Source organism: Anoplopoma fimbria, chromosome 15 (assembly GCF_027596085.1).
Source record: "Anoplopoma fimbria isolate UVic2021 breed Golden Eagle Sablefish chromosome 15, Afim_UVic_2022, whole genome shotgun sequence".
Lineage (NCBI taxonomy): Eukaryota > Metazoa > Chordata > Actinopteri > Perciformes > Anoplopomatidae > Anoplopoma > Anoplopoma fimbria.
The window spans coordinates 5,791,125-5,815,306 of record NC_072463.1 but is presented as its reverse complement, the minus strand read 5'-3'; the positions used below and the strand labels follow the sequence as shown (position 1 = coordinate 5,815,306).

Genomic DNA, 24,182 nt, shown 5'->3' with positions numbered 1-24,182 from the left:
AAACCAAACAATCAAATGCATTAGTGGAGAAAATAATCAGCAGATGCATCCATAATGAAAATAATAATTAGTTGCAGCCCTATACAAAGTTTTAAAACATGCTTTTACATGAATGCATGAGTAATAATATTATAATGATATGATACAAAAAAACAGTAGCCTATACCAGAGCACATTTTCTGAATACTTTCAATGCTTTTACTTCATTTTCCTGATAGTTACTTTTTCAATGCAGTACTTTTACTAATAATGGGTATAGGATAGTGTGTATTTTACTTTACTGTAACCCTGTTATTAGTAGATCTAAGATCTTAAAGATCTAAATACTTCTTCCAGACCATAGTTTTTTATTTTTTAAACCTAGACATTTGCATGATGGTGTAACTACATAGTATGAGTCCAATGAAAGCATATGCATGTGTTTGCACAAATGAAATCCATTGGAGTCCTGGCTGGTGATGAGTGACAGACAGGGGGAGAGAGAGAGATCCTGCAGCAGATGCATCCATAATGAAAATAATAATTAGTTGCAGCCCTATACAAAGTTTTAAAACAGAAAAAACATGCTTTTACATGAATGCATGAGTAATAATATTATAATGATATGATAAAAAAAAACAGTAGCCTATACCAGAGGACATTTTCTGAATACTTTTACAAAATTTTCCTTATAGTTACATACTTAGGTTACCTTTTCAATGCAGTACTTTTACTTACAATAGGTATAGGATAGTGTGTATTTTACTGTACTGTAACCCTGTTATTAGTACTTTTAATTAAGGATCTGAATACTTCTTCTAGACCATAGGTTTTTTTTGTTTTTTTTTTAAACCTAGACATTTGCATGATGGTGTAACTACATAGTATGAGTCCAATGAAAGCATATGCATGTGTTTGTACAAATGAAATCCATTGGAGTCCTGGCTGGTGATGAGTGACAGACAGGGGGAGAGAGAGAGATCCTGCAGCAGATGCATCCATAATGAAAATAATAATAAGTTGCAGCCCTATACAAAGTTTTAAAACAGAAAAAACATGCTTTTACATGAATGCATGAGTAATAATATTATGATATGATACAAAAAAAACAGTAGCCTATACTAGAGGACATTTTCTGAATACTTTCAATACTTTTACTTCATTTTCCTGATAGTTACTTTTTCAATGCAGTACTTTTACTTATAATAGGTATAGGATAGTGTGTATTTTACTGAACTGTAACCCTGTTATTAGTACTTTTAATTAAGGAATACTAAATACTTCTTCCAGCACTGCCAGTTTTTTTTCCTATTTTATTCTACATTGTAGATTAATATTGAAGACATCCAAACTATGAAGGAACACATATGGAATTATGTGGTAAACAAACAAATGCTCAACAAACCAGAATATGTTTTATTATTATTATTATTATTATTATTATTATTATTATTATTATTATTATTATTATTATTATTATTCAAAGTAGTTGAATGAGAAGGTGTGTCCAAACTTTTGACTGGAACTGTACTTAGGTTACCTTTTCAATGCAGTACTTTTACTTACAATAGGTTTAGGATAGTGTGTATTTTACTGTACTGTAACCATGTTATTAGTACTTTTAATTAAGGATCTAAATACTTCTTTATTTTTTAAACCTAGACATTTGCATGATGGTGTAACTACATAGTATGAGTCCAATGAAAGCATATGCATGTGTTTGCACAAATGAAATGAGTCCTGGCTGGTGATGAGTGACAGACAGGGGGAGAGAGAGAGATCCTGCACCGGAGCAGGAAGCTGCTGCTGGGACTGCCGAGCAGACAAGAGAGAGGAGGTACAAAACAACGTCGACATCTGCGGGGTTTCCACCATCATGTAGCCCCAAAAACAGAACAACAACAGCAGCCGACGACACGACTCTCAGCTGCAGAACAAGAGAGGTTTCTTTATTATCGTGTGGTGTTTTTGCACGGTGGCCATGAAGGAGCTGCAGGGCTGCGGTATGCGGTCCTCGGTGGGCTTTCTGTCCCGCAGAGAGCTCACCGGGCAGCCGCTCCTGAAGGAGGAGTTCCAGAGGCGGAGGATGGCCGGCTGCACCAGCCTCTACAAGAAGGACATGCTCGGCCACTTCGGCTGTGTCAACGCCATTGAGTTCTCCAACAACGGCGGAGAGTGGCTGGTGTCCGGTAAGTTGACACACAAACACACACACACACAACAAAAAAAAAATCCCTCTTCCCCTGCTGGCTGAGGCTGTTATAAGTCGTTAGCATGCTAACGCTAACTTAGCCTGAAAAAGCCCCCCACTGGTGCTAGCTGAGTTAGCCTAGCATGTGGCTAGCATGCTAACGTCAGAGGGGCTGCAGCAGACCCGGAGCAGGTCCCATGTGTCAGGCCAGAGGCTCCTCACTGGGGCAGTGTTTTTAGTAGCTGTCAGTCCTGAAACCACTAAGATATATTTGTGTTCTTGGAGGATTTAAGAAAACAAACATCATCTGGCCTAGTATAACAACCTGAGGCTCTGCACAATGGGGCTGCTCATAACTTCATATGTTTAATTGTTATGAGCTTGACTTTACCTGACCAGGTTTGTGAAACTGTACATACAGTACCAGTCAAAAGTTTTCACCTTCTCATTCAATGTTTTTTCTTTATTTTTATTTTTATTTTATATATATTTTTATTTTATATTTATATATATATATATATATATATATATATATATATATATATATATATATATATATATATAGTACCAGTCAAAAGTTTTTCACCTTCTCATTCAATGTTTTTTCTTTATTTTTATATATTTTTATTATATATATATATATATATATATATATATATATACAGTACCAGTCAAAATGGTTTTTCTTTATTTTTATTTTTATTTTTATATTTTTTATTTTATATATATATATATATATATATATATATATATATATATATATATATATATATATATATATATATACAGTACCAGTCAAAAAAAGTTTTTCACCTTCTCATTCAATGGTTTTTCTTTATTTTTATTTTTATTTTTATTTTTTATATATATTTTTATTTTATATATATATATATATATACAGTACCAGTCAAAAGTTTTTCACCTTCTCATTCAATGGTTTTTCTTTATTTTTATTTTTATTTTATATATATTTTTATTTTATATATATATACAGTACCAGTCAAAAGTTTGGACACACCTTCTCATTCAATGGTTTTTCCTTTATTTTTTTTTTTTATTTTTTCTACATTGTAGATTAATATTGAAGACATCCAAACTATGAAGGAACACATATGGAATTATGTGGTAAACAAACAAATGCTCAACAAACCAGAATATGTTTTATATTTTAGATTCTTCAAAGTAGTCCAAACTTTTGACTGGTACTGTATATATGTATATATGGTGACTAGAATTTAGCTTTTTAGCAGGCCAACATTTGCTAAATAGAATTGAAACATAAGGAAATAAATAAGAAATAAATGGTTCTAGATAAAGAAAAGGCATTACCAAAATCTGGGAGTTTATCCTCTGGGGACCTTGAATAATATCCAAACGGAACATTAACACCATATTCAATGAATGAAAGAAGAAATAATACATAATAATGATTACTCTGATATACAGTACCAGTCAAAAGTTTGGACACACCTTCTCATTCAATGGTTTTTCTTTATTTTTATTTTTATTTTTTTCTACATTGTAGATTAATATTGAAGACATCCAAACTATGAATGAACACATATGGAATTATGTGGTAAACAAACAAATGCTCAACTAACCAGATGACCTCCTGATGTATATTTGCAGCATATGCATCATGCAATTGTGTTTTAATTTTGCCTTTGTCATCTTGCAAAATATCTTATTTGCAAACTACAGTGAGGGCTGCAACTAACTAATGCAGATTAAGCAATTAGTGACAATCAATCAATCAATCAATTATCATTTATTATATGAAATGTCCTATTTTAGTTTCCCACAGTCTAAGGTGATGCCTTCAAATGTCTTGTTTTCTCCAACCGATAGCCCTAAAAGATATTAAGTTTATAGCAGTTTTAAAAGAAGTCCTCAGTAGCAATATACCAATGTAGAAATACTCTGTTAAAGGTAAAAAAATCATGCATTCAAAATGTTAGTTAAGCAAAAGTACATAGGTATTTGCATCAAAATATACTTAAAGAACCAAATGTAAAAATATTCATTATGCAGAATGGCCAATTTTAGAAAAAAATTGTATATTACATTACTGGATAAAGTTAAAAAAAAAATTGTACTTAAGTATAGTACTTGAGTAAATGTACTGTTACATTCAACAACTGGTTTATGCTGATATAAAACAAAGAAACCCAGCAAATTAGAGAAGCTGGAACAAGAGAATGGTTCCAGTTGTTGTTTGAAGATGACTTTAAAAATTTGCTGTTTATTTTCTGTCACTCCACTTATTGACAAATGAACCCTTGTGGACCCAAATATTTCCTTTTATGCTGTGTTTCACCTCTTCAAATCAATCAATCAATCTGAGAAGTGTATGTCAGTCGTGTTGATCTGCTTGCAGCTCAAAGAAATATGCAACCTTTGACGGGGTCTTAACTATGTTAACACATTTGGAAACATCTGCTCCAGACTATATTGTGGATGTTTTTAAGTTGTCAATCTGTCTCGTCTTCAGGAGGAGATGACCGCCGGGTGCTCCTGTGGAACATGGAAGAAGCCATCCATGCTCGGTCCAAGCCTCTGAAACTGAAGGGAGAGCACCTGTCCAACATCTTCTGCCTGGCCTTTGACAGCACCAACAAAAAGGTCTTTTCTGGTGGTAAGAGCAAAAAAAAAAAAAAAAACTTACACAACAACAAGGTTTATTCCTCATCCTTGTCCTTTGACCTGTGCAGGTGTTTTTCTGGCTTGTCACTTGTAGGTAAAAGGTAGATCTGATATGAAATGAGAAAAACTTTAATGCGCTAAGGGATGCCATTTTTGATAAATAATGATAAGAAATAAAGGAGTTAAATAAATGTAAAAAAAAATACATATCAATAAAATGTGGACCAGAAAAAAATATTATTATTTAAATCATCAGAAAACAAAAGATTCTATCAGGTAAAAATGTTAAATGGCTAATTGTATGTGCATTTAACTGCTTGCAGAAAAAAAAAAATTGTAGATATATTGCAAATTAATGTTGTTAATTGGGAAAATCTATATTTTCTTACATGCTTGAGTTATATGTTGGAGTCATGTGATGAATGCTGCTCACTGTCAAGCTGCCATGCAAATTAGTTGAAAGAAAAGAATATAATAATAATTAATAAGGATTTAGTTTATAGATAATTAACCAACAGCATTTAAAACACACCTGAATGCCAAACTAGCTTTGCATCTCAACAGAGCATTCTTTCAAATCCTGTGCACCTTGACAGTCTGTTTGTTATTTTGCAGGAAATGATGAGCAGGTGATTCTTCACGATGTGGAGAGGTGAGTAAAATAACACAGATGATACTCCTTACTGTATCATCAAAACATTTCGATAAACTCCCAGCCTTTTATAAACTGTATTTGCGTTTACACTCTCAAATCAGTTAACATTTGGATGATTGCTTTTCCCACAGAAGGGAGACTCTGAACGTGTTCCTGCACATCGACGCCGTCTACAGTCTGTCAGTCAGTCCGGTCAATGACAACGTGTTTGCCAGCTCTTCTGACGACGGACGCGTTCTTATCTGGGACACCCGCGAACCGCCGAGTACAGGTAGGTGGAGGAGGCGTGTGTGTTCCTGTGAAGCTCATTGGTTTGTTACATTTCTAATCATTTTATATAGTGATGCTATGTTTAACGTTTATGCTGAGGGCTGCAAGGCATGTAGAACTAAAGCCCATTGCAAAAGATGAGTCTGATAACTCCTTGGATGTGATTTCTCATAGTCTGTTATGATAAACTGCTGTTGTGTGAGGCTTACAATGGATAAAGAAATGGTTGTATGTAAACATTGTGTTGCCTCAGCCTCCTACATTCCCTGCAGTGGAGGATGTAAATTTAGCTTAATTGCATGAAAATGAACCTTCTCTTAGTTGTCGTAGTGATAGTAAAATACACAAACACAGCTTGTCTCTGAAGCAGGGGTTCTTAAACTTATTGTCTTCTACGGGGAGAAGACCCCCCTTATAACCGTAACACTTATTAAGCCTGCTTACTACCATTTGCACTGTTAGATGCCGATTGAAGAATTTTTATTCTAAAACTTTCCAACCTAAATACGTTTGACCTGTTTCAAAGTGTTAAACAGAAATTTGAATCATGGTAAGATAAAATGAGATAATCCTTTATTGGTCCCATAGTAAGGAAGTTTGCAATGTTTTTGAATGTTAATGCCACTTATATACCTCATGATTTCACTCAAAATGTATCTGGATTCAACTTGACAGCATTTATAACCTACATTTAAAGTTATTGTTCTTCAAAGCTTTCAGGAAGTGAACAGTAGCAAGTCTGCCATTGTTGTAATAAATCCAGATGTTTTGTTTAAACTTCCCAGTCTGAAGCTGACTTTAGTGCTTTATCTTGAAATATACAATATACTTGTTTTATTGGTGGAGATCCATCTGTAGATTTGCACCTTTTAATGATGCAGCTTAATTTTATAATTTATAGCAAATTATTTAGCAGACTCCTGTCAGAATGCCCGCTTTGAGAATCACTGCTCTAAAGCTCGTCTTTTCTGATGTAGTCTGGTTGTAATTAAAAAGCCCTCTTCATATCCAGTCACACGGTGTATTCTAAGAGACACTGTTGGACTGAAAAGGGTGCAAAGGTCCTCCTAATGGGACACAGTGAGACCTGTTGATAACTTTAAAAAAGCAGCAGATTGTCTTGCATGACGTCCTCATCCTTCTATTTTTGAAGCCGACCTGTGACCGAGTTGGCCTAATAATATATTTAGCGGTAATCAGTATTCCATGTCTGCCAGCAGGCTTTTCATGTGGGTCTGTTGTGGCACTCACAAATACAAACAAGACTAAGCGTCTTTGCCAGCAGCTCTGTGAGGTAGCACTTGTGAGTTTGCATGTATGGTAATGATCGTCATGTTTATCTTCGTAGTTTGGTTTGTTTGCATGATAACATTTGCTAATTAGCACCAGAAACAAAGCGCAGCTGAGGCTGATAAGAATGTCATTAGTTTGTCATTCAATGATTGATGAAAAGGTCACGGGATCCCAAAAGTCATTAGGAAACATCATCTGAATCCATGAATGTCAGTAAAAATAAGCTTCTGCCAAGATGTTCAGATATTTCACTCTGGATCAAAGTGAATATACTGACATCCCTAGAGCTGTGCTTCTTGTGTTGCTAAAAAACATTCACAGAAGTGTTAATAATCATGTGATCATAATCCATCAAACCCTCATCTCTTCCCGTAGAGCCGTTCTGTCTGGCCAGCTACCCCTCGGCCTTCCACAGCGTGATGTTTAACCCGGTGGAGCCCCGGCTCATCGCCACAGCCAACTCCAAGGAGGGAGTTGGATTATGGGACATCCGCAAGCCACGCAGGTTAGACATTTTTTCCCCCATCTGGTAAAGTTTCCTTTTTCTTGACCCAGTTTTAAAAGAGAAGCTTCAACGTTGTGGTTCTCTGGGGGGAAGTTAGCTTTTATTGCGAAATATTACAAGAATGGGAATAATGCACAGAGGAGGTATAAAAACAATAATCATTAGAGTTAATAAAGCAGCATTTACTTAGTATAAAAAAAAAAAAAAAAAGACTAAAATAATTGTGAGGTTAGGGTTAGGGTAGGAAGTTTGGGAAGTGGCAAAAATGTATTATTTATATTTGTGCATTCAGGCACACATTTTGTTTCGATGTCATGTGTGATCAAGACTGTATTTAGTCCATTTTACTGAATCTTTTAATGGTCATTTCAAATGTGTCGTTATTCATTTTGATTATAAGCAGTCAGTCTATAAATTGTTTTTAATCAAACACATCGGTTTAAAGTCAGAGATCCTCATCTACTCTTGCGATGCGCGTATGTCCCGCTCATGTCCACCAGGGGGCGCTGTTGTCTCACAGTTTACTGATCACCACTGGTCCTCTGCCAACGACACAACAGTTTCGCTGCAAAACCCAAATGTTTTTACCAGATAAATGAGTAAGTAAACACTTACTCAGGTGTGGTTAGGTTTTGGTTACGAGAACACAAGTGGCGGCGCGTCCAGTAAAAGTAACCACTGAGTCATTTCTCTTCCTCCTCTGTTGGCTCTGCCTCTCTGCAGTGTGGACATGTTTACAGTTATTACTTAGAAAGTCCCACAATTTACTTTTAGGTGTTTTTCCTTTTCCTTTTTTCATTGGGATTGTATATGAGATTTTTTCATGACAGACAAACATAAAAAGAAAGACAGTAAGACAATACAAAGACAAACCAGAGGGAGGGGAGGGTTACACTGTTAAATTATTTTGACTATTAAGTTTAAACATAGCTTCCAGTTAAAGTCTATTTAATGAAATGCCTGTTTCATTTATCATCACAAAATTATTGTTAAGAAGTCTCTATCGTCTACATATACATATAACAACATATCTTCTGTATTATAACATTAATCATTTTTATTGAAAAGTTCCTTATAGAGCTTCAAAGCGTTTTTAAAAATTGTTATATCAATCCTCAGAAATCATATTTTACAACCCGGCTGTTGTGTGATTACTTTGATATCAATGGGGAAAAAAAGAAACAAGACAGGCCAAAGAATAGTTACTGTATAATATATATAATATTCAGTAATTCTCTTGTTCAGCTGTTCATAAGAAGGGTGGCGATATTTTCTTCTGGTTTTGACATTTAAGTAGCATCCATCATAATATTTGAGTTTCAAGTCACAAGGTAAACATCCCCATTAGCTTCTCTTTAAGAACATTTGGAAATATAAAACCTATAGATCTTCTTTTTTGCCTTGTGATACGCTCATTAAAATGAAATTACTTTTATGTTTTTCTTCCACTAGAAACGCGAGTTGTCTTGTTAACTGTGCATGTGTAGTAACAAAGCCTCAATGTAAGTTTCCAAATATGAACTTGGCATTCAAACAATTCTCAGTAATAAAAAAACCACATTATAATAATTCAAATCACAATCCTTTGCAATATTATGGATATAAAAACAAACTCAACTGTATTGGACATTAGAGTTGGACTGCTCATCTCTTCTAAAGTCTCACTTTGTGATTCCGTCAGTTTAAAACAAAATAAAAGGGGGATTGTTGCAGACACCTCTGACATTTTCTTCCCTTCTCTTCCCTCAGCTCTTTGCTGCGTTATGGAGGCAGCATGTCCCTGCAGAGCGCCATGAGCGTTCGCTTCAACAGCACCGGCACCCAGCTGCTGGCGCTGCGTCGCCGCCTGCCGCCCGTCCTCTACGAGCTGCACTCCCGCCTGCCCAGCTTCCAGTTCGACAACCAGGGCTACTTCAACTCCTGCACCATGAAGAGCTGCTGCTTCGCCGGGGACAAAGATCAGGTGGGTCAGCAGATCGTATGGATCCTGAACTTAAACTATCATTATTACGACTAGTAAAGATGATAGAAAATTTGTTAAAGTAAAGTAAAATATAGGGATTTCCAAACACCCCCCTACTTACAGGAAAGGAAGGTCTTGAATTTTCCATTTTATTAACATGTGCAGTCATAAAACCAAAGTCCTGCATGTGATATAATATCACTGTGACTCTCAAGGGTGTGATACATCGTAACAAACAGTGGAGACTATGTTTTATCCGAGGCTGGTGGTTGCCTAAAATATAAGGAGAATATTGGAAACATGTGGGACCGATAGAAATATAAATAGAATACATATTAGTCCCTTCTGTGAAATTGGGACCTTTCAGTGTTGGAGGAACACCAGAAGCCCCTGAACTCGGCCAACAGTCCTCCCGTTGGACCTCCTCAGACGTGACATCACTCTGCAGCCATGTTTATTATGTTAACATCATTCTCTGGTGTCAGTGGAGCTCATGAAGAAAAAAAAAAAGATCCCTCTCTACAAGGAGGTAGTTTAAAGGTTACAGAATTGAGTCAGGACTGTATAAGAAGGCTGCTGGTTTGAATTTTCCCACGTTACCAAGCTTTTGAGCAAGACCTTGATCTCTAACTGATCATTGGAGATGTCATTTTTTGTGTTACAGTGTAGTAAAAACATTTTACAATATATTATTTTATAACAAGAAATACCGCGTAGCATCCCTCAAGCACTCGATACACATGCAATGTTCAAGGATGAAACGGCATACAAATTACTCATGTATAATTAAACTAATTATTTACGTGTTGTATATAATTGTGTCTGACTTAAAGATGAAAAATTGGCATTTTTATGTTTCTCAACTGATAATAATTCAAGAGTTAAACCTGTTTTGACAAAGATTACTGATGTAACCACTGATGAAGCTTTGGGGTGTCATTATTGGGATCAATTGGGATTTATATAATGAGAGTCAATCAATAGTCTTACTTGCTAATGTGGGGGCTGAATCCTCAAAAAGGTAGTAGGTGTAGCATCATTTGAAAGTTTGTTTTTCTGACTGCCAGTGTGTCATGACCTGACTCATCAAGCGAAAGAGAAGCAACATTAAACCAGATGTGTGAGATAATATTATTTAACACAACCAAAAATATGTTAAGCAGACTACAAGGAAAAAGAGCTGGTTGCTGTTAAAATATAGAAATGTAACGTGACGAAGGCCGTGATAAAAAAGGTTTGAGCAGATGATTTTGCTCGTTTAAACTACGAGCTTTATCCCACCGTTGCTCTGGCAGCACAACCATTTTCAGAAACTTTCTGGTATAAACCCAGAACCACAGACAGGAGAGGATTTTCTCAGAACGATGTGAAAGCAGAGGCTCAGGGTAGAAACTAACCACACATAAAAAATGATGGAAAGGTAAAAAAGGGAGGGAGTTGTGGGTGTAACATTCCTGCTTGACGTGTCCTCTGGGAACCCGAGGCGGAGCACACAGGTGTACAGTTCACACTGTGCTCATGGGCCCTGGAGCTGCAATCATATGAGTAACTATCACATGAGTTTTCATCACAAAGACATAGAGGATTGTTATTTCTCACCCAACAACAAAAAAAAAAAAGACCCTGAAAAAGTTAAAAAACTCAACGCAACCAGAGAATGTTTACAGAAAGGAAATTGAAGACATTTGTTTCAATCATTGGCAGACAGAAACGGCACAAAAATAATTCAGAACTTGACAGAGTCTCAGAAGACAAGACTTTAAAACAAATGAAAATGATTCAACAAAGATGTGTCTCCAGATGATAAAACAAGGATTCAAAGACACTCCAATTCAATTTAAATGTGCTTAATGAAAGAAGAAATGAGTAAAGTGGAAATAGAGGAGGAAAGAAAGGAGGAAAATACTTAAAAGAAGGAAAACATTCTTGTCCCTCACGTTCTGCACCTTAATATTTGTATGTGGATACTTTTGAAGTCCAGTGTTTGACCAACATGGAGCCAAATGCTTAAATATTTGCAAGTAAAGCCGAGCTCAGACTGTAACCATAGACACTGAATGCAACTTTACAGCCTGTCTTTAGTGGTGATATGGCTCAGAATTGACCTACTGAGGTGGGCAAAGACTTTTGTTGTGGCTATAACATTAACGTTATAATGGACTTATGTATTTTGTGTTGTTTGATGTAGTTTATTTGTTATAATGTGGTTGTTGATTGTCTACCTGTCCAGGGACAACATATGCTAATTAGCTTATAGCTAACTCTGGTGCAATTAGTTATAATTATATAATTATATAATATATAATTAGTTATAATACTGGGCTGTCTCTGTTAATATAAACAATTCATTCAAATAAAAACTGGCTACAATTACAGCACATTCAGTCTTAGAACTAGAATTGCTAACGAGAATTATATAGGGTTCTTCAACCCACCTGGAACCCTTTCAGAGGGTTTTACCTAGAACCCATCACAAAGGGTTATACCTAGAACTATCTGTGAAAGGTTCCACCCACAACCCCCTATGGGAGGTTCTCCAGAGAACCCTTTTATGGTGAAATGGTTCCACCCGGAGCCCTCTCTGGAGGATTCTTCCAGAACCAGTTCACTTTCTAGTGGTGCTAACAAGAACCACCAGTGGGGTTTTACTGAGAACCCTTTTTATATTCCAAGAGTTTCATCTAGAACCCACACAGGGTTCCTCAAGAGGCTCCTGAAGGTCTAAATCATGGTTCTGAATCACAAGTCTTTGGGGGTGTGGCATCCATGGAGGATCCATGTTTTCATCAATCCTTGAAGAACTCTTTCATCCAAATAGTGTTATTTGAATGAAAAGGGTTTTAAAGGAACCTTAAGTCTTAAAAATAACCCTTTCCCTTAAAACAAAAGGTTCTCCATGAACAAATGGTTCTGGGTAGAACCTCAGCCCTTCAGGAGGAACCTTTTTGAAAGCCTTATCTCTAAGAGTGTTCTATAATAACATCAGCCAAGACAGCTTTGTACAGCCAGACACTGCAAACACCTGGTTCTTCTATCAGACATTACTCTCAGTAAAACAGTCAGCTTCTATCCTTCCCTGCGTGTCGCTTTAAGACGTTATATATGTAGAATAACCCCCCCCCCCCTCTCAGGCTCTGTCAAAACTTACCTTAAGCGACAGCTTTAACTGGAACCATCTGTTTACAAAGTCTAATAAGAGTTCAGACGAGGAGCTGTGTTCGGGTCAGAACGTCACGTTACGTCAAGAGTGTGTTTGATCGGCGTTATGAGACGAAGCGCTGCGATAAGATCTGGTGCTTTTGGGTCGATAAATTGACCCCCCCAGGGTTTGTGTCTCTGTGTGTGTTTGTATGATTTCCTCAGCTCTCCTTAAGGTCTCATGGAGAGGTTTGTCATAAGCAACGGAGCAGGCTTAAATCTCTAAACATCCCTCTGTTTCCCCCCCCTCAGTACATCTTGTCTGGGTCGGATGACTTCAACCTCTACATGTGGAAAATCCCAAAGGACCCAGAAGCAGGTGAGTTACTGAATCCGTCTGCACCGACTGCATTTATACATGTGAATGAGAATAAATGATCTAGTTCCCATTGAGAGATTGTCACATCTCTTCTCTGTTAAATACTTTGTTTTCTTTCGTGTATTTTTAGTTTGTTTAAGTTCACACTGTTCATCACGAAATCAGGGTTTTGTAAACAGATAAATCACAACTAACAAGCAGCTTGTTTTAAGGACAAAGTTTTGATGACTTCTGCAAGGTTAAAGATTTCAGTGGCGTCAGTCAGGGAAGGCAAAACAAACCTGCTTGACCTCTAAAGTCTATAAGTTTTAGCCCGAGAGAGAATGATGGACGCCTCTGTGCTCTTTGAGCATCAGCCCAGACTGTGGTTTGACCTCAGGTCATTGTTATAATATACTTTCCAGGCCGGAGTTACTGTCAGATATCTTATATTACATTTGTTTTGTCTTAGTTCGGTTTTAGCTCTTACTCATATCAAACGGCCTCAAATGGTTCTTGTGTTTGCTCCACATAAGCTTACAGTACAAACGCCTGAAATCTAATAACTCTGTGAAGAGAATCCCAAAAATGCAACAATCCAAGAATCTGGCCGTTTGTAGCTCTGGAGCACCACCTGACACATTTATGGGTTTTATTTTCCCCGGAGTTACTCACACTGAAAATATGTGCTCTGGGCCTATTTGGTATCAGACTAATAGCACATTATGAGGATTACATTACTGTCGTATTTCACGGTCTGTATTTCCTGAAGCAGGTTAAATAATCTTCTATGCATAGCTGGATGTGTTTGTTTTAATGAATGAAATTATCTCTGAGCTCATGTGTTTTGTTTCATACTATCAGCAAAACACTAACACACATCGTGTTCTTCCTTCTAAGGAGGCCCTGGTCGAGTGGTAAACGGGGCGTTCATGGTCCTGAAGGGTCACCGGTCCATAGTGAACCAGGTTCGCTTCAACCCTCACACCTACATGATCTGCTCCTCCGGCGTGGAGAAAGTCATCAAGGTTAGTGAAGGAATACCTTTGCTGTTATCAAGAAAGAAGGTTTGGACATCTTTTATTTTAGAGGCCCAAAGGTCAGTTAGGGAGAGTGAAATCTTCCATCCTCTGTAGGTTTGGTGATCGGATCGAATATCGACTATTGAGGGGATGATTAAGCATTTTTTTTTTTTTGCCAAAGCCTATTTTAACTAACTTACTATCGGAACTAAGATGTTATCAAAAATAATGTCTAGAATCTTTGCCATAAAGTGCATTTAGAGATGTTTCTGGTAGAGCAGTGTTTCCGCCTGCTAAGCCCCATTAATCAATATGAATGATGAGTGATTGTTTGTCATCTCTTTTCTATGGATCAGGCACCCAGAATCCCGTTCTCCCTATGCTTGCTCACAAGAACTCAAAAAAAGACTAGTTGACAGTATGGTATCTGATTTTGGTATTAAAGATAACATGATTAATAACCAACAATTTATTATAATTAAAGATAATAATGTTAAATGGATGTATTATAATGTTGGCGCACCAAGCACAGAAACACAACATTTTAAAGGAGACATGTCATGCTCATTTTCAGGTTCATACTCGTATTTGGGGTTTTTACTAGAACATGTTTACACATTTTAATGTCCAAAGAACACATTATTTTTCTCCCACTGTCTGTATGAATACACCTGTATTCACACTCTGTCTCAAACGCTCCGTTTTAGCGCCTGTCTCTTTAAGACCCCCTCCTGAAAAAGCCCAAACTACTCTCAATGGATTGTGAGAAAAATAGAGCGGATCTTTGCAAAAGTAGTTCCCAAGCTGTGGGCGGTATATATCAGGCTGTATGTGATGTAGGAAAGGATGCCAAATCTGAATGGCTCGTTGAATCACATGTTTTATGATGGAGGCAGCCCACAAAGAAATGACTGGTTTGGATTATTTTGCAGTTTGTGACCACTCCAGACACCCACATGTATGTGCACTAGCACTGAAAAAGTGAGCTATTCCTGATATGACCCCTTTTAAAAGGGAGCTGATGTTTTAATAGAGGAGACATGCAATTAAATCGATTTTTAAAAAAACATAAAATGAAAATAGAAATGATCTCCGAACCTAAATCCACTGCAGCGTCGGGATGATGCAGTGGATGTATAAATTGCTCTGTAAGTGGACAGACTATATTTGAGTCTTTGTCCTCAGATGTTCAGACAGGTGGACGTGCACTTAAGTGAGACATTGATCTCCGATGACACGACGCAGTAACTGGCTGAGCTGGAGCGAGGAATGAAAAAAAAAAAAAAAAAAAAGATGGATTTCCCCCCAATTATTGACTGTCGTCTGTAACGGATGACGTTGGGCAGTGTTCAAATAAACTGGGTCATGGGAAGGTATGAATGGTTCCACAGATTCAGTGTTTCTGAACCCGGACCAGACGGTGTTGTACTGCCAGGATTTGAAAAGTCTGGGTAGCCTGGATCACATTATAAGTAAATTAACTATTATTGCTGAAGCTCAACATTGAGTAGGCTGAAAGCTAAACTTTGTAGTTTAAGATAAAAAAGGCAGTTTTAATTGTATCTGTTTACTTTATTGACAAGATTCTGCAGTTTGAAAGAAAAAAACACTTTTCACAACATTAAGATTTTACGCTGTCGGATTAACAATCGTAACACAGAACAGCTGTATTTTAAGTCTTATTCATCTCTATGAGTCACTGTGTTGTCCTGGTGCCGACCTTATGAATAAACCAGGCAGCAGTTGAAGTTGGCTGACTGTCTCACTGATTTTTGACTGACTCAGTTAAACTTGATCAGTTAGTTATTTTGCATGTGCTCATAGAAACCACAACAAACGTTGAGTTATCCTTTACTAGTTGTTTTTATTATGTTCTGTGGTCATGAAAAGTAATCTCTAACAGGTCTTTAAAAAGCATAATATTAAAATAAAAAAGTTACCATTTATACATATATAAGCTTTTACAAGGTTTTTATCACAAAGCTATGACTTTATGATAAAATACTAATTATAACATGAAAGAAGTTTCTCCGTATTGTGATTAAGTAAATTACTTTTGTTTTAACTGTTTTATCAGTTTTCATTCACTGCTTGTCGGTTTGTCTCGATCATAATACCAGAAGAAAAGGGACCGATTCATTCGTTTTTTATCCCAAATGTTACAAAATGTTGCCCAAACAATCAGATGCCTTAAACAACTTTATACTTTCCCAATCAAATAAAAAGCATCCAGTAGTTGTTTCTACATACGATAAAATGATTAATGACTCGACACACCGAACATAATAAGTCACACGGGTATCGCATCGTCGTTCTGTCACGTTGATATTGTGGTTTATCTCCGTGCAAATATGTTTGGTTACATTTGTCAGCAAGCAACTGGATTTTCCACTTTTGTTAAATAAATACAGTGAAATCTTTAATTCTAAGTCTACATGTCTTGAATGCTCTCTTATTCTCTCACTGTCCTATATTACTCCTCCGACTGAGACCTTTATCAGGTTAAGGTTGTAGGAAAAATGCAGTTTCTTACTTAATATACATCAGTTTAATTGGTCCTTGCAAACAGTCTCAAACTTCTTGTAGAAGAAGGTGAAACTGTTCACACGAAAGCATTTCTTAGAAGGGGAAGAAAGATTCAGCTTCTTCTTTGTCTGTACAGTAACACAATAACTCTGTTTTGTACATTTTACTGTACAGAGTGAAAGCGGATACAGGTCCAGGTGTTCTGTAATACGAGGATATCAATAACGGAGAATCTGTCAAACTGACCCGGGCGCCTCCTCTTCTCTTCCTCTCCGTCCATTTTTCATCCATCCAATTCTAAATCTGTCTTTTTTTCCTTTGTCTCCATTGTTTCTCCGTCCGTCTCAGATGTGGAGTCCCTACCAGCAGCCCGAGAGTCTAGGTGACCTGGATGGCCGCGTGGAGGACAAGTCGCGGAGCCTGTACACCCACGAGGAGTACATCAGCCTGGTGCTCAACAGCGGCAGCGGTCTGTCCCACGACTACGTCAGCCAGTCCATCCAGGAGGACCCGCGCATGATGGCCTTCTTCGACTCACTGGTGCGTCGGGAGATCGAGGGCTGGAGCTCCGACTCCGACAGCGACCTGAGCGAGGAGGCCATCATGCAGCTCCACGCTCGCGGACGTCGCACCACGAGGGCCACGCCGACACCTCCCGTCGCCGTCCCTGCCGCTATTCACCAAAGCGACTCTGATAACTCGTCGTCCTCCTCTCTGGCTGGACCTGACGCATCTGGAGGAGAGGAGCGAGCGGGAGCGGAGGTGGAGGAGCGGCTGAGGAGACGAAGCAGGCATCAGAGGCACCAGTCCGGATTCCTCGTGAACGAGGACTCGGACTCCAGTGAGTTTTGGCTCGACCCCATGCCGCGGCCTCGCTCCCCGAGCCCCAGGGACAACTCCACGCTGTCCAGCCCCGCCTCCTCTCCCTCACTTCCTGCCGGAGCCTCCAGCTCCTCCACGTCCACCTCCAGCTCCAGCAGCGACGACGAGGAGCGGCGCAGCGCGGTGAGGCGGCGTAACGTCGGGAGGCGGCGCCGCATGCACGTGGTCTCCAGAGCCGGGGATCGACCCGAGTCCGTACAGACTCTGTTCTCAGCCATGGACTCCTGCAGTTACCCATCGATATCAGTCGAGGACCTCTCCTCCTCCTCGTCTGGCGAGGTGCAGAACTCCCTAAAACCCAGCACTGGCGGAGAGGAGGAAAAATGTCTCAGCCCTTCTGACTTTGTGTGTCTGAGCCCAGTCATGTCCTCCGGGAGCCAAGAGAACGAGGACGGGAATGACAGGACTGAGCTGGAAAGACATCCAGCTTCACGGTCTCTGGATGGACGCAGGACTGAAGAAGTTGCCGCCAGCTTGGATAGCGGCGAGGCTTGTAGCAGCTCGCTGGCTTTAGACAGTAACTCTCCGAGCCGACGCAGCCCTGGAGTCAACGGGCGACACCGGACTGTAGCATCGTACGTGAGAGAGAACCTCCACGTCTCCTCAGAATCAGAGGACGAGACCGGCGTCACACCCGAAGACACCAGGCCGAAGAGGGGAAAGGGCCTGAGCGCCCTGAAACGGACTCATGTGGGATCAGAGGAGGGCGAGTCAGGCTCCTCCCCCTCAGAAAAGAAGTTAAAAACATTATGAGAGCGCTTTCTCATCCCCGAAAGACGTTTGTTAACAGACATAACTTAGGAAGTGGTGTTTTTTTTTTATGGGTTTTTAACAACTCAGCCTTTTCATTTAGCGTCTTGTAGTCATGTGACCTGTCATATGAACTCTGATGACTGAAGGAACTGTAAGTATGGTCAGTTTTTGTTTCCGAACAAACGAATCGGACGATGTCATCATCCTTTTGGTCAAACCAAAGATGACAATAAAAGATGGAAAACATAAAAAGGCAAGTTACATATTGTTGATAACGATGGTAGTTCAAGTGAAACACGTTTATTTTCATGCAGCATTAGTGTTTCGTTCTCATACTCCGGTTGCAGAAAAAGCTCCACTTAGGATTTGGAGTTCCTCCAACAGTAAAAACAAACAAAAAAAAAGGTCTTATGGAGGACAAAAGCTTTGCAGCGCTTTTTAATTTTGACGGTTTCACACTGAGCGTAAATCTGATCGGCTCATGTTTTTTTATTTTTAAGTGATTTCTTGACTGCGACTGCTTCAGGGTGTCTGAAGAATTGCCTGTGTGAAATCTTAAGGAGCACCATTTGTTTACGCTGTGCATTGAAAATGCTTTCAGTGTCTCCACCGATAGTCTTTTGTCTCGTTATCCGGCCCCTGGGTACCATTACAAGCCAGCGCTCGCTTTTGTTTTCTTGCAATTAAAGAATAATTTGTTCTCCAGTGACAATAATGCAACTTCTTCCTGGGGCTTCGCTGATTCACAATAGAGTTTGATGGGTGAAATATTCACTATTTCTGACACGCGTCTCTCTGAAACTATGGTAAACAAGTTATTTTACTGCAGATTTGGGTAATTCACTGCCTACGTCTGACAGAGTTCCCATGGCAACACAGCTTCAATTCTCCTGTGAAATGAATCTGTTCAGCTGGCCTTGACCTGGAGCAACTTTTGGTCAGAGTAGAATATTTTATTGACTGAACAGAAAGCTATCTTTGCTTTCATTAAATGAACAGTTAAATGAGTTTTCAGTCTGACACACTGCTGAATAAAACATAAACAGGAGAACTAAAATGTTGATTCAGATATCACAAATAGTTGGGGGGGGTTTATGATTTATATTAAAAGTACCAAAGTGTTTGGCCATCCTGAAAACAGGCATTTAAAGCAACTGACAAAACAAGATAACCACAAGATCCATTTAGTAGCTGTTCTGGAGCTTTCGATCGCATCACATGATCTTTTTAAGCAGATATCATGGAATTAAAGAAGTTTGGAATTTGAGAATCTACAATCACATGACAACTGGGCAAACTCCATCTGCTGAGGAAGATCATGTGAAATGATCAAAAGCTGCAGAACAACCACTTAATTGAGCTTGTTATAACTACTATTTCCAAGTTAAGGAATGAATTTAGTAGTAATTCTATGAAAAGAATCTTTCAGTTTGAAATTGTACACTTCATGAGTCTGGAGGATTTCTGTTACTCTTTCTGACTTTGGCTACTTTTCCTGTTTTATATTTAAATATAAGGTCCAAAGCCTTCTTGCGCTTAAAGACCTCTAAGGCTGATATAAAATATAGTAAAAATGTGTCCAAATAATTGTCAGTATTGTTCAGCAACAAGGAATTTTGCAATCCGTTCACCAGGGATGTTGCCAAGATTTGAGACGGCTCAGAAAAGTCCAATCAGATGAAAAAAGTAAATTCTCAACTAATCAATTATTTTTTCTGTTGATATCATCCTACGACATATTTGTCAAAATGCTGTTTAAAAACCTCTCTACATAGTCAGACCAAATTCTGGTGAAAACTTTACGAATCCTTAATCTGTTGATTTATTTTGCTCTCTATAAAGGAGCCAAAAGTAGTAAAAAATATCACTTAAATATATTGTGTCTAAATACAGACTTTATTCATTTTTTTTAATTCTTATAAATATTACAGAGAACATGACACTTTTGGGATTTGTTACTTTAAATATCACATTTTCAAAGTAAAAGTACACCAAAGAAAAAAACTAGTATTCTTAAAAATAAAAAACAAGGCAGGATATTGACCTCATCAGGTGAGTAACCATAAATGGGCGAGTATCTGTTCTTTAGATAATCCGGCCAAACCCACTCAGATTCCCAAAACTGTGTAATGAATGTCCATTAAAACACATGACGTCATTTTCTGTCTGAGGAAACAGCACTGCTGCTTGTGTCCTCTCTACGGCCTGAACGACGGCCCTCTACTGCCAGACTACCGGAGGGGCATACCAGTGGTTGTCGGAAAAGATTACAAAGAAAGGAAGAAAACAGAAAAAAAAACAGAGCGCATGGCATCGCGGCCTCACGAGCCTGGCGGTGGAGGCGGTAATCTGAGGGCAGGAGAACATTATCGAGTTGTTTGTACTGCTCTCTTGTCAAAATAATTTCCTCTACTTCTTAGAACGTCTCTGTGTGGCCGTCACTTATCTGCAGGAAGTAGACACCCTTCATTTAACCCCTATGCTTCCCCTGGGACAAGTATTCAAATAGGGATATTGTATGCTTTGGGCTTGTTTACATTTTGACTGGAGTGTGCCTGAAGGGCTGCATATGGTTTAATGATTAACTACACGCTACACAGGCAGAGGTGTATAAGAGAGTCTGAGTGTTTAACAGCTGTAACATCAATCAAAAGTATAATGAGAGTTGTTTTTTTCCAAATTTTCTTTAAGAATGAAGTATATTTTATAACCCTAATCCTAAAGCACACTGGTCACATTAGAAGAGAACCCATTAGTGAACTTACAATGGAACTTTTTTATCTTTATTTATTCAGGGAAGGTTAACTGCTTCTGTGTGCTCTTTTGCAGCAACACCCTCCTAGATAGGTCACATCCACGACTGGGAGGGGCCCAGTACAACCACAGACCTTGAGGACTTCCACCAGAGCATGCATGGGTTTAGTCAAATGCACCATGTTGGTTTGGGAGGAGACACCCTAACTTTTTTTTCAGTTTCCTAAAGTCCCCGAAAAACCACATTTATCAATCGGGCTTCTTACTATGAGTGTTGTGAACCTACATGAGCACACTATCTTCTGCCTCAAGTCAAAAGGAGTTTTGTTTATTTTACAAGAGACTTCTGTAGAAGTGTTTTTGACCTTGCTTTTTAACACTGGTTCCTGATGACATGTTTTTTTCCCCTGCAACAATCAGGATTTAGCGATATTTGTATGAATATGTGATGGCAGTTGTGACAGTTGCTTTGAGTTTTAAATTCCAAACTTTTAACTTTGATTTATGTATGTTTGGCAATGAATATCTTTTGTTGCATAGAAATACTTCAAAAAGGAATACTGTGCTGATTTAGCATTGCACTCCTATAACATTGGCAGTAAAAAAACACAAAAAAAAATCAGAAATATCATCTTTTTATTCCACATATTCTTCCCCCTTTTCAAAACCCTATGCCTACATTACCCATAATGCCACTCGACCACCAGCAGCTCTGTCAGAGAGTCAGCTGCGTTATGCTAGTAGCGGCTAACATAGCCTTGAGCTGCTAGCCTCAAGCAGAGATGAGGAGATGGCTACAGAAGTCTGTTAAACACTTCTTTCTAATTCCACAATAACAGATTGTTGGTGTTTTTTAAACTTGTAGTTTTCAGCCCCAATCCATGCTGACTCGGGTGACATCACTTGAGGCCATTTTTCAGATTTCAATCAGCTTCCTCTGTGGCCACAAAAGGCTTTATATGCCTTGTTGTTTTTACATATTCAGTAGCGCCTGTAGTAGACCTAACTGACTTTCAAAATGTAACATCTGTGGAGTTTCCCTTTAAAGTTTTGAACTCCAGTTTTCAGGGGCTTTAGGTCAGATCCGGCGTTTGACTCCAGTACCCCCCGCCCCCCCACCGCTGCGTCATATTCAAGAAAAAGAGCCAACCTCTCCTTTTAGATTGAGCCTTCACATTCTTTGTCCCGTGCCTACAGAGTGCTCCCTTTGGCCCCCAGATGGTGTTTTGGCTCGAGTTGTGTTTGACCACAAACCCAAACACATGTACGACTCAACGGGATTATCCTGTTTGTTCTGCAGGATCCCATACATGGTTCAGCTTTAACAGCAAAGGACAGCTATTTAAGATTTCCCCTCCCTTACATGACTGGAATACCTTGGGAACTTGCCAGGGAGCAGACAGAGCCCAGTGTACCGGTTCTTCACATGACCCGTGTGCCTGAGTTTCTTTGCACCACTGACTCTTCACAAGATATTCTGGGATTCTGCTGAATAGTATAATGTTGACGTCAACTAGCTGGATGGACCAGGTTGAAATTACTCCGGTTCTCCTAAAAGCAAACTGTGCCACCAGAATAATTATACACATTTCAGTGGTTAATTATAATGAGTTAATTGATGCATTAAATAAGCTTCCATTTGCAGTGTTGAGAGGAAGAGACTATTTTATCACCTGGCCAATTAGAACTCTGTGGGTTGGACCTATTTTTAGCTTGTAGTGCGGGGATTCTGGATGTGTCTAAATGAGAGAATGGAAAAAAAAAACTCATTAGCAATTTAAATTTAAATGCAAAAGTGACAATTAAGAGCTGTTTTTAGCCACGCTGGAGGCACGGCTCTATATGGAGACTTGGTCCACCACTTTGGTGCAGAATGACATATCTCCAAAACTATTTTGTTGAATCGCCACAAAATTGTGTTCAGACATTCATGGTAATCCACTAAATGTTACATCTGGTGCCACAAACAGCAAGTTGACATTTGTGGTTTTCAGTGAAATGTCTTAACTGTTGTATGTATCGCTGTGGAATTTGGTAAATATGTACTTTCGTGTTCTCCTCAGGATGAATTGTAATACCTTGGGATCTCTTTAAGGGGTACTCCAATGTTTTAGTCTTTTGCTTCCATATAGTTGGGAACTCGCAGACGGATTTAAAGATTGAAGCAGCAGGGGCCAAGATATCCTGACGGTTAGTCCCTTATATGGTCAAGCCCCTAAATACTGGTTCCTATATTTAATTGAACTCAATGGGGTCTTTTATTGGCTCCGCTTCGTTTAAACCCCACACCTCCAGCTTTCATTGACAAATGTGAAATCTGGAGTTCAAGCCAAGTTTTAAGATGATGATGTTCACCTTATTTTTGGGCCTGAATTTGGGAGATTACGCATTGCGTCATTTTGCGTTCTCACTTCCGTTTTAGATGACAGTGCAATTATTTTGCTTAGCACCGGCAGCTTTGTCATCCTTTACTTGACAAAAAAACTGTTTTTAAGCTTTTAAAACAGTTATTAAGTTTTAATAATTATTTAGGTTCCCAATATGTGATCAGTTTAACACCCTAAAACCAAAAAGTGGGATATTTACTGTCGTATGTTATGTCAGAGAACAAAACTTTGAAATCTGCTAAGCTTGTGTTATCCACAGAACCCTTTTCAGGCATATAACAGAAAACAATAAAAAAAAAACAACATTGATTTTGAGACAAGGGAACAGAAAGTGCAGAAATGCTGAGTTGTTTACGGGTCAAAGCACTGATGTGCCCAGTAAAGACCTTTCAAAATGTTTTTTTCTTTTTTTTTTTTGCTAGGTAAAATGTACAATGTATGTTTCCCTGGGTCAATATGTTGAAATCACACTTGTAACCTACTGACATTTTACTCCTCAATATGTGCAAGACTTTTCTTGACTTCAGTGATATCTTCACAGTGTATCAACAGGTTTTTACTTTTCAAACTGCATTTTAATCGTCCATCTCCCTTCGTCCTGCTGTAATTTAAGATAAGATAAGATAAGATAATCCTTTATTAGTCCCGCAGCGGGGAAATTTGCACCCTTACTAATCACTTACAATGTTAGTTCAAATCAAGAGACACACATTCCCCATTTATAAGCTCAATTAAATCATTCATTATTTAAAGACACAATAATGAAATGGAATTACTAATTGGCACATATAATGAACATTGTATAATCCTTTAGCTAAAAGTTTAATTTAAATGTAAAGTTGAATCACTTTGTTTTTCAAATG

At 38.4% G+C, this 24,182-nt stretch overlaps 1 protein-coding gene across 1 annotated transcript; it reads left to right on the top strand.

Moving 5' to 3' along the window:
- Nucleotides 1–1,726: 1,726 nt before the first annotated feature.
- dcaf5 (ddb1 and cul4 associated factor 5) lies at nt 1,727–19,283 on the top strand. Its single transcript, XM_054613482.1, has 9 exons — nt 1,727–2,168; nt 4,662–4,805; nt 5,429–5,465; nt 5,600–5,739; nt 7,407–7,536; nt 9,286–9,499; nt 12,950–13,016; nt 13,896–14,023; nt 16,892–19,283. The coding sequence occupies exons 1-9, from the start codon at nt 1,961–1,963 to the stop codon at nt 18,176–18,178; spliced, it is 2,355 nt and encodes a 784-aa protein (XP_054469457.1). The 5' UTR covers nt 1,727–1,960; the 3' UTR covers nt 18,179–19,283.
- The last annotated feature ends 4,899 nt before the right edge of the window (nt 19,284–24,182 follow it).

Excerpts from the sequence above, each read along its gene's own strand:
- dcaf5 (XM_054613482.1), top strand. The coding sequence starts at position 1,961 with ATGAAGGAGCTGCAGGGCTGCGGTATGCGGTCCTCGGTGGGCTTTCTG. Across the intron at positions 5,740-7,406 it reads CCGCGAACCGCCGAGTACAG|AGCCGTTCTGTCTGGCCAGC; the intron begins GTAGGTGGAGGA and ends CTCTTCCCGTAG. Across the intron at positions 9,500-12,949 it reads TCGCCGGGGACAAAGATCAG|TACATCTTGTCTGGGTCGGA; the intron begins GTGGGTCAGCAG and ends CCCCCCCCTCAG.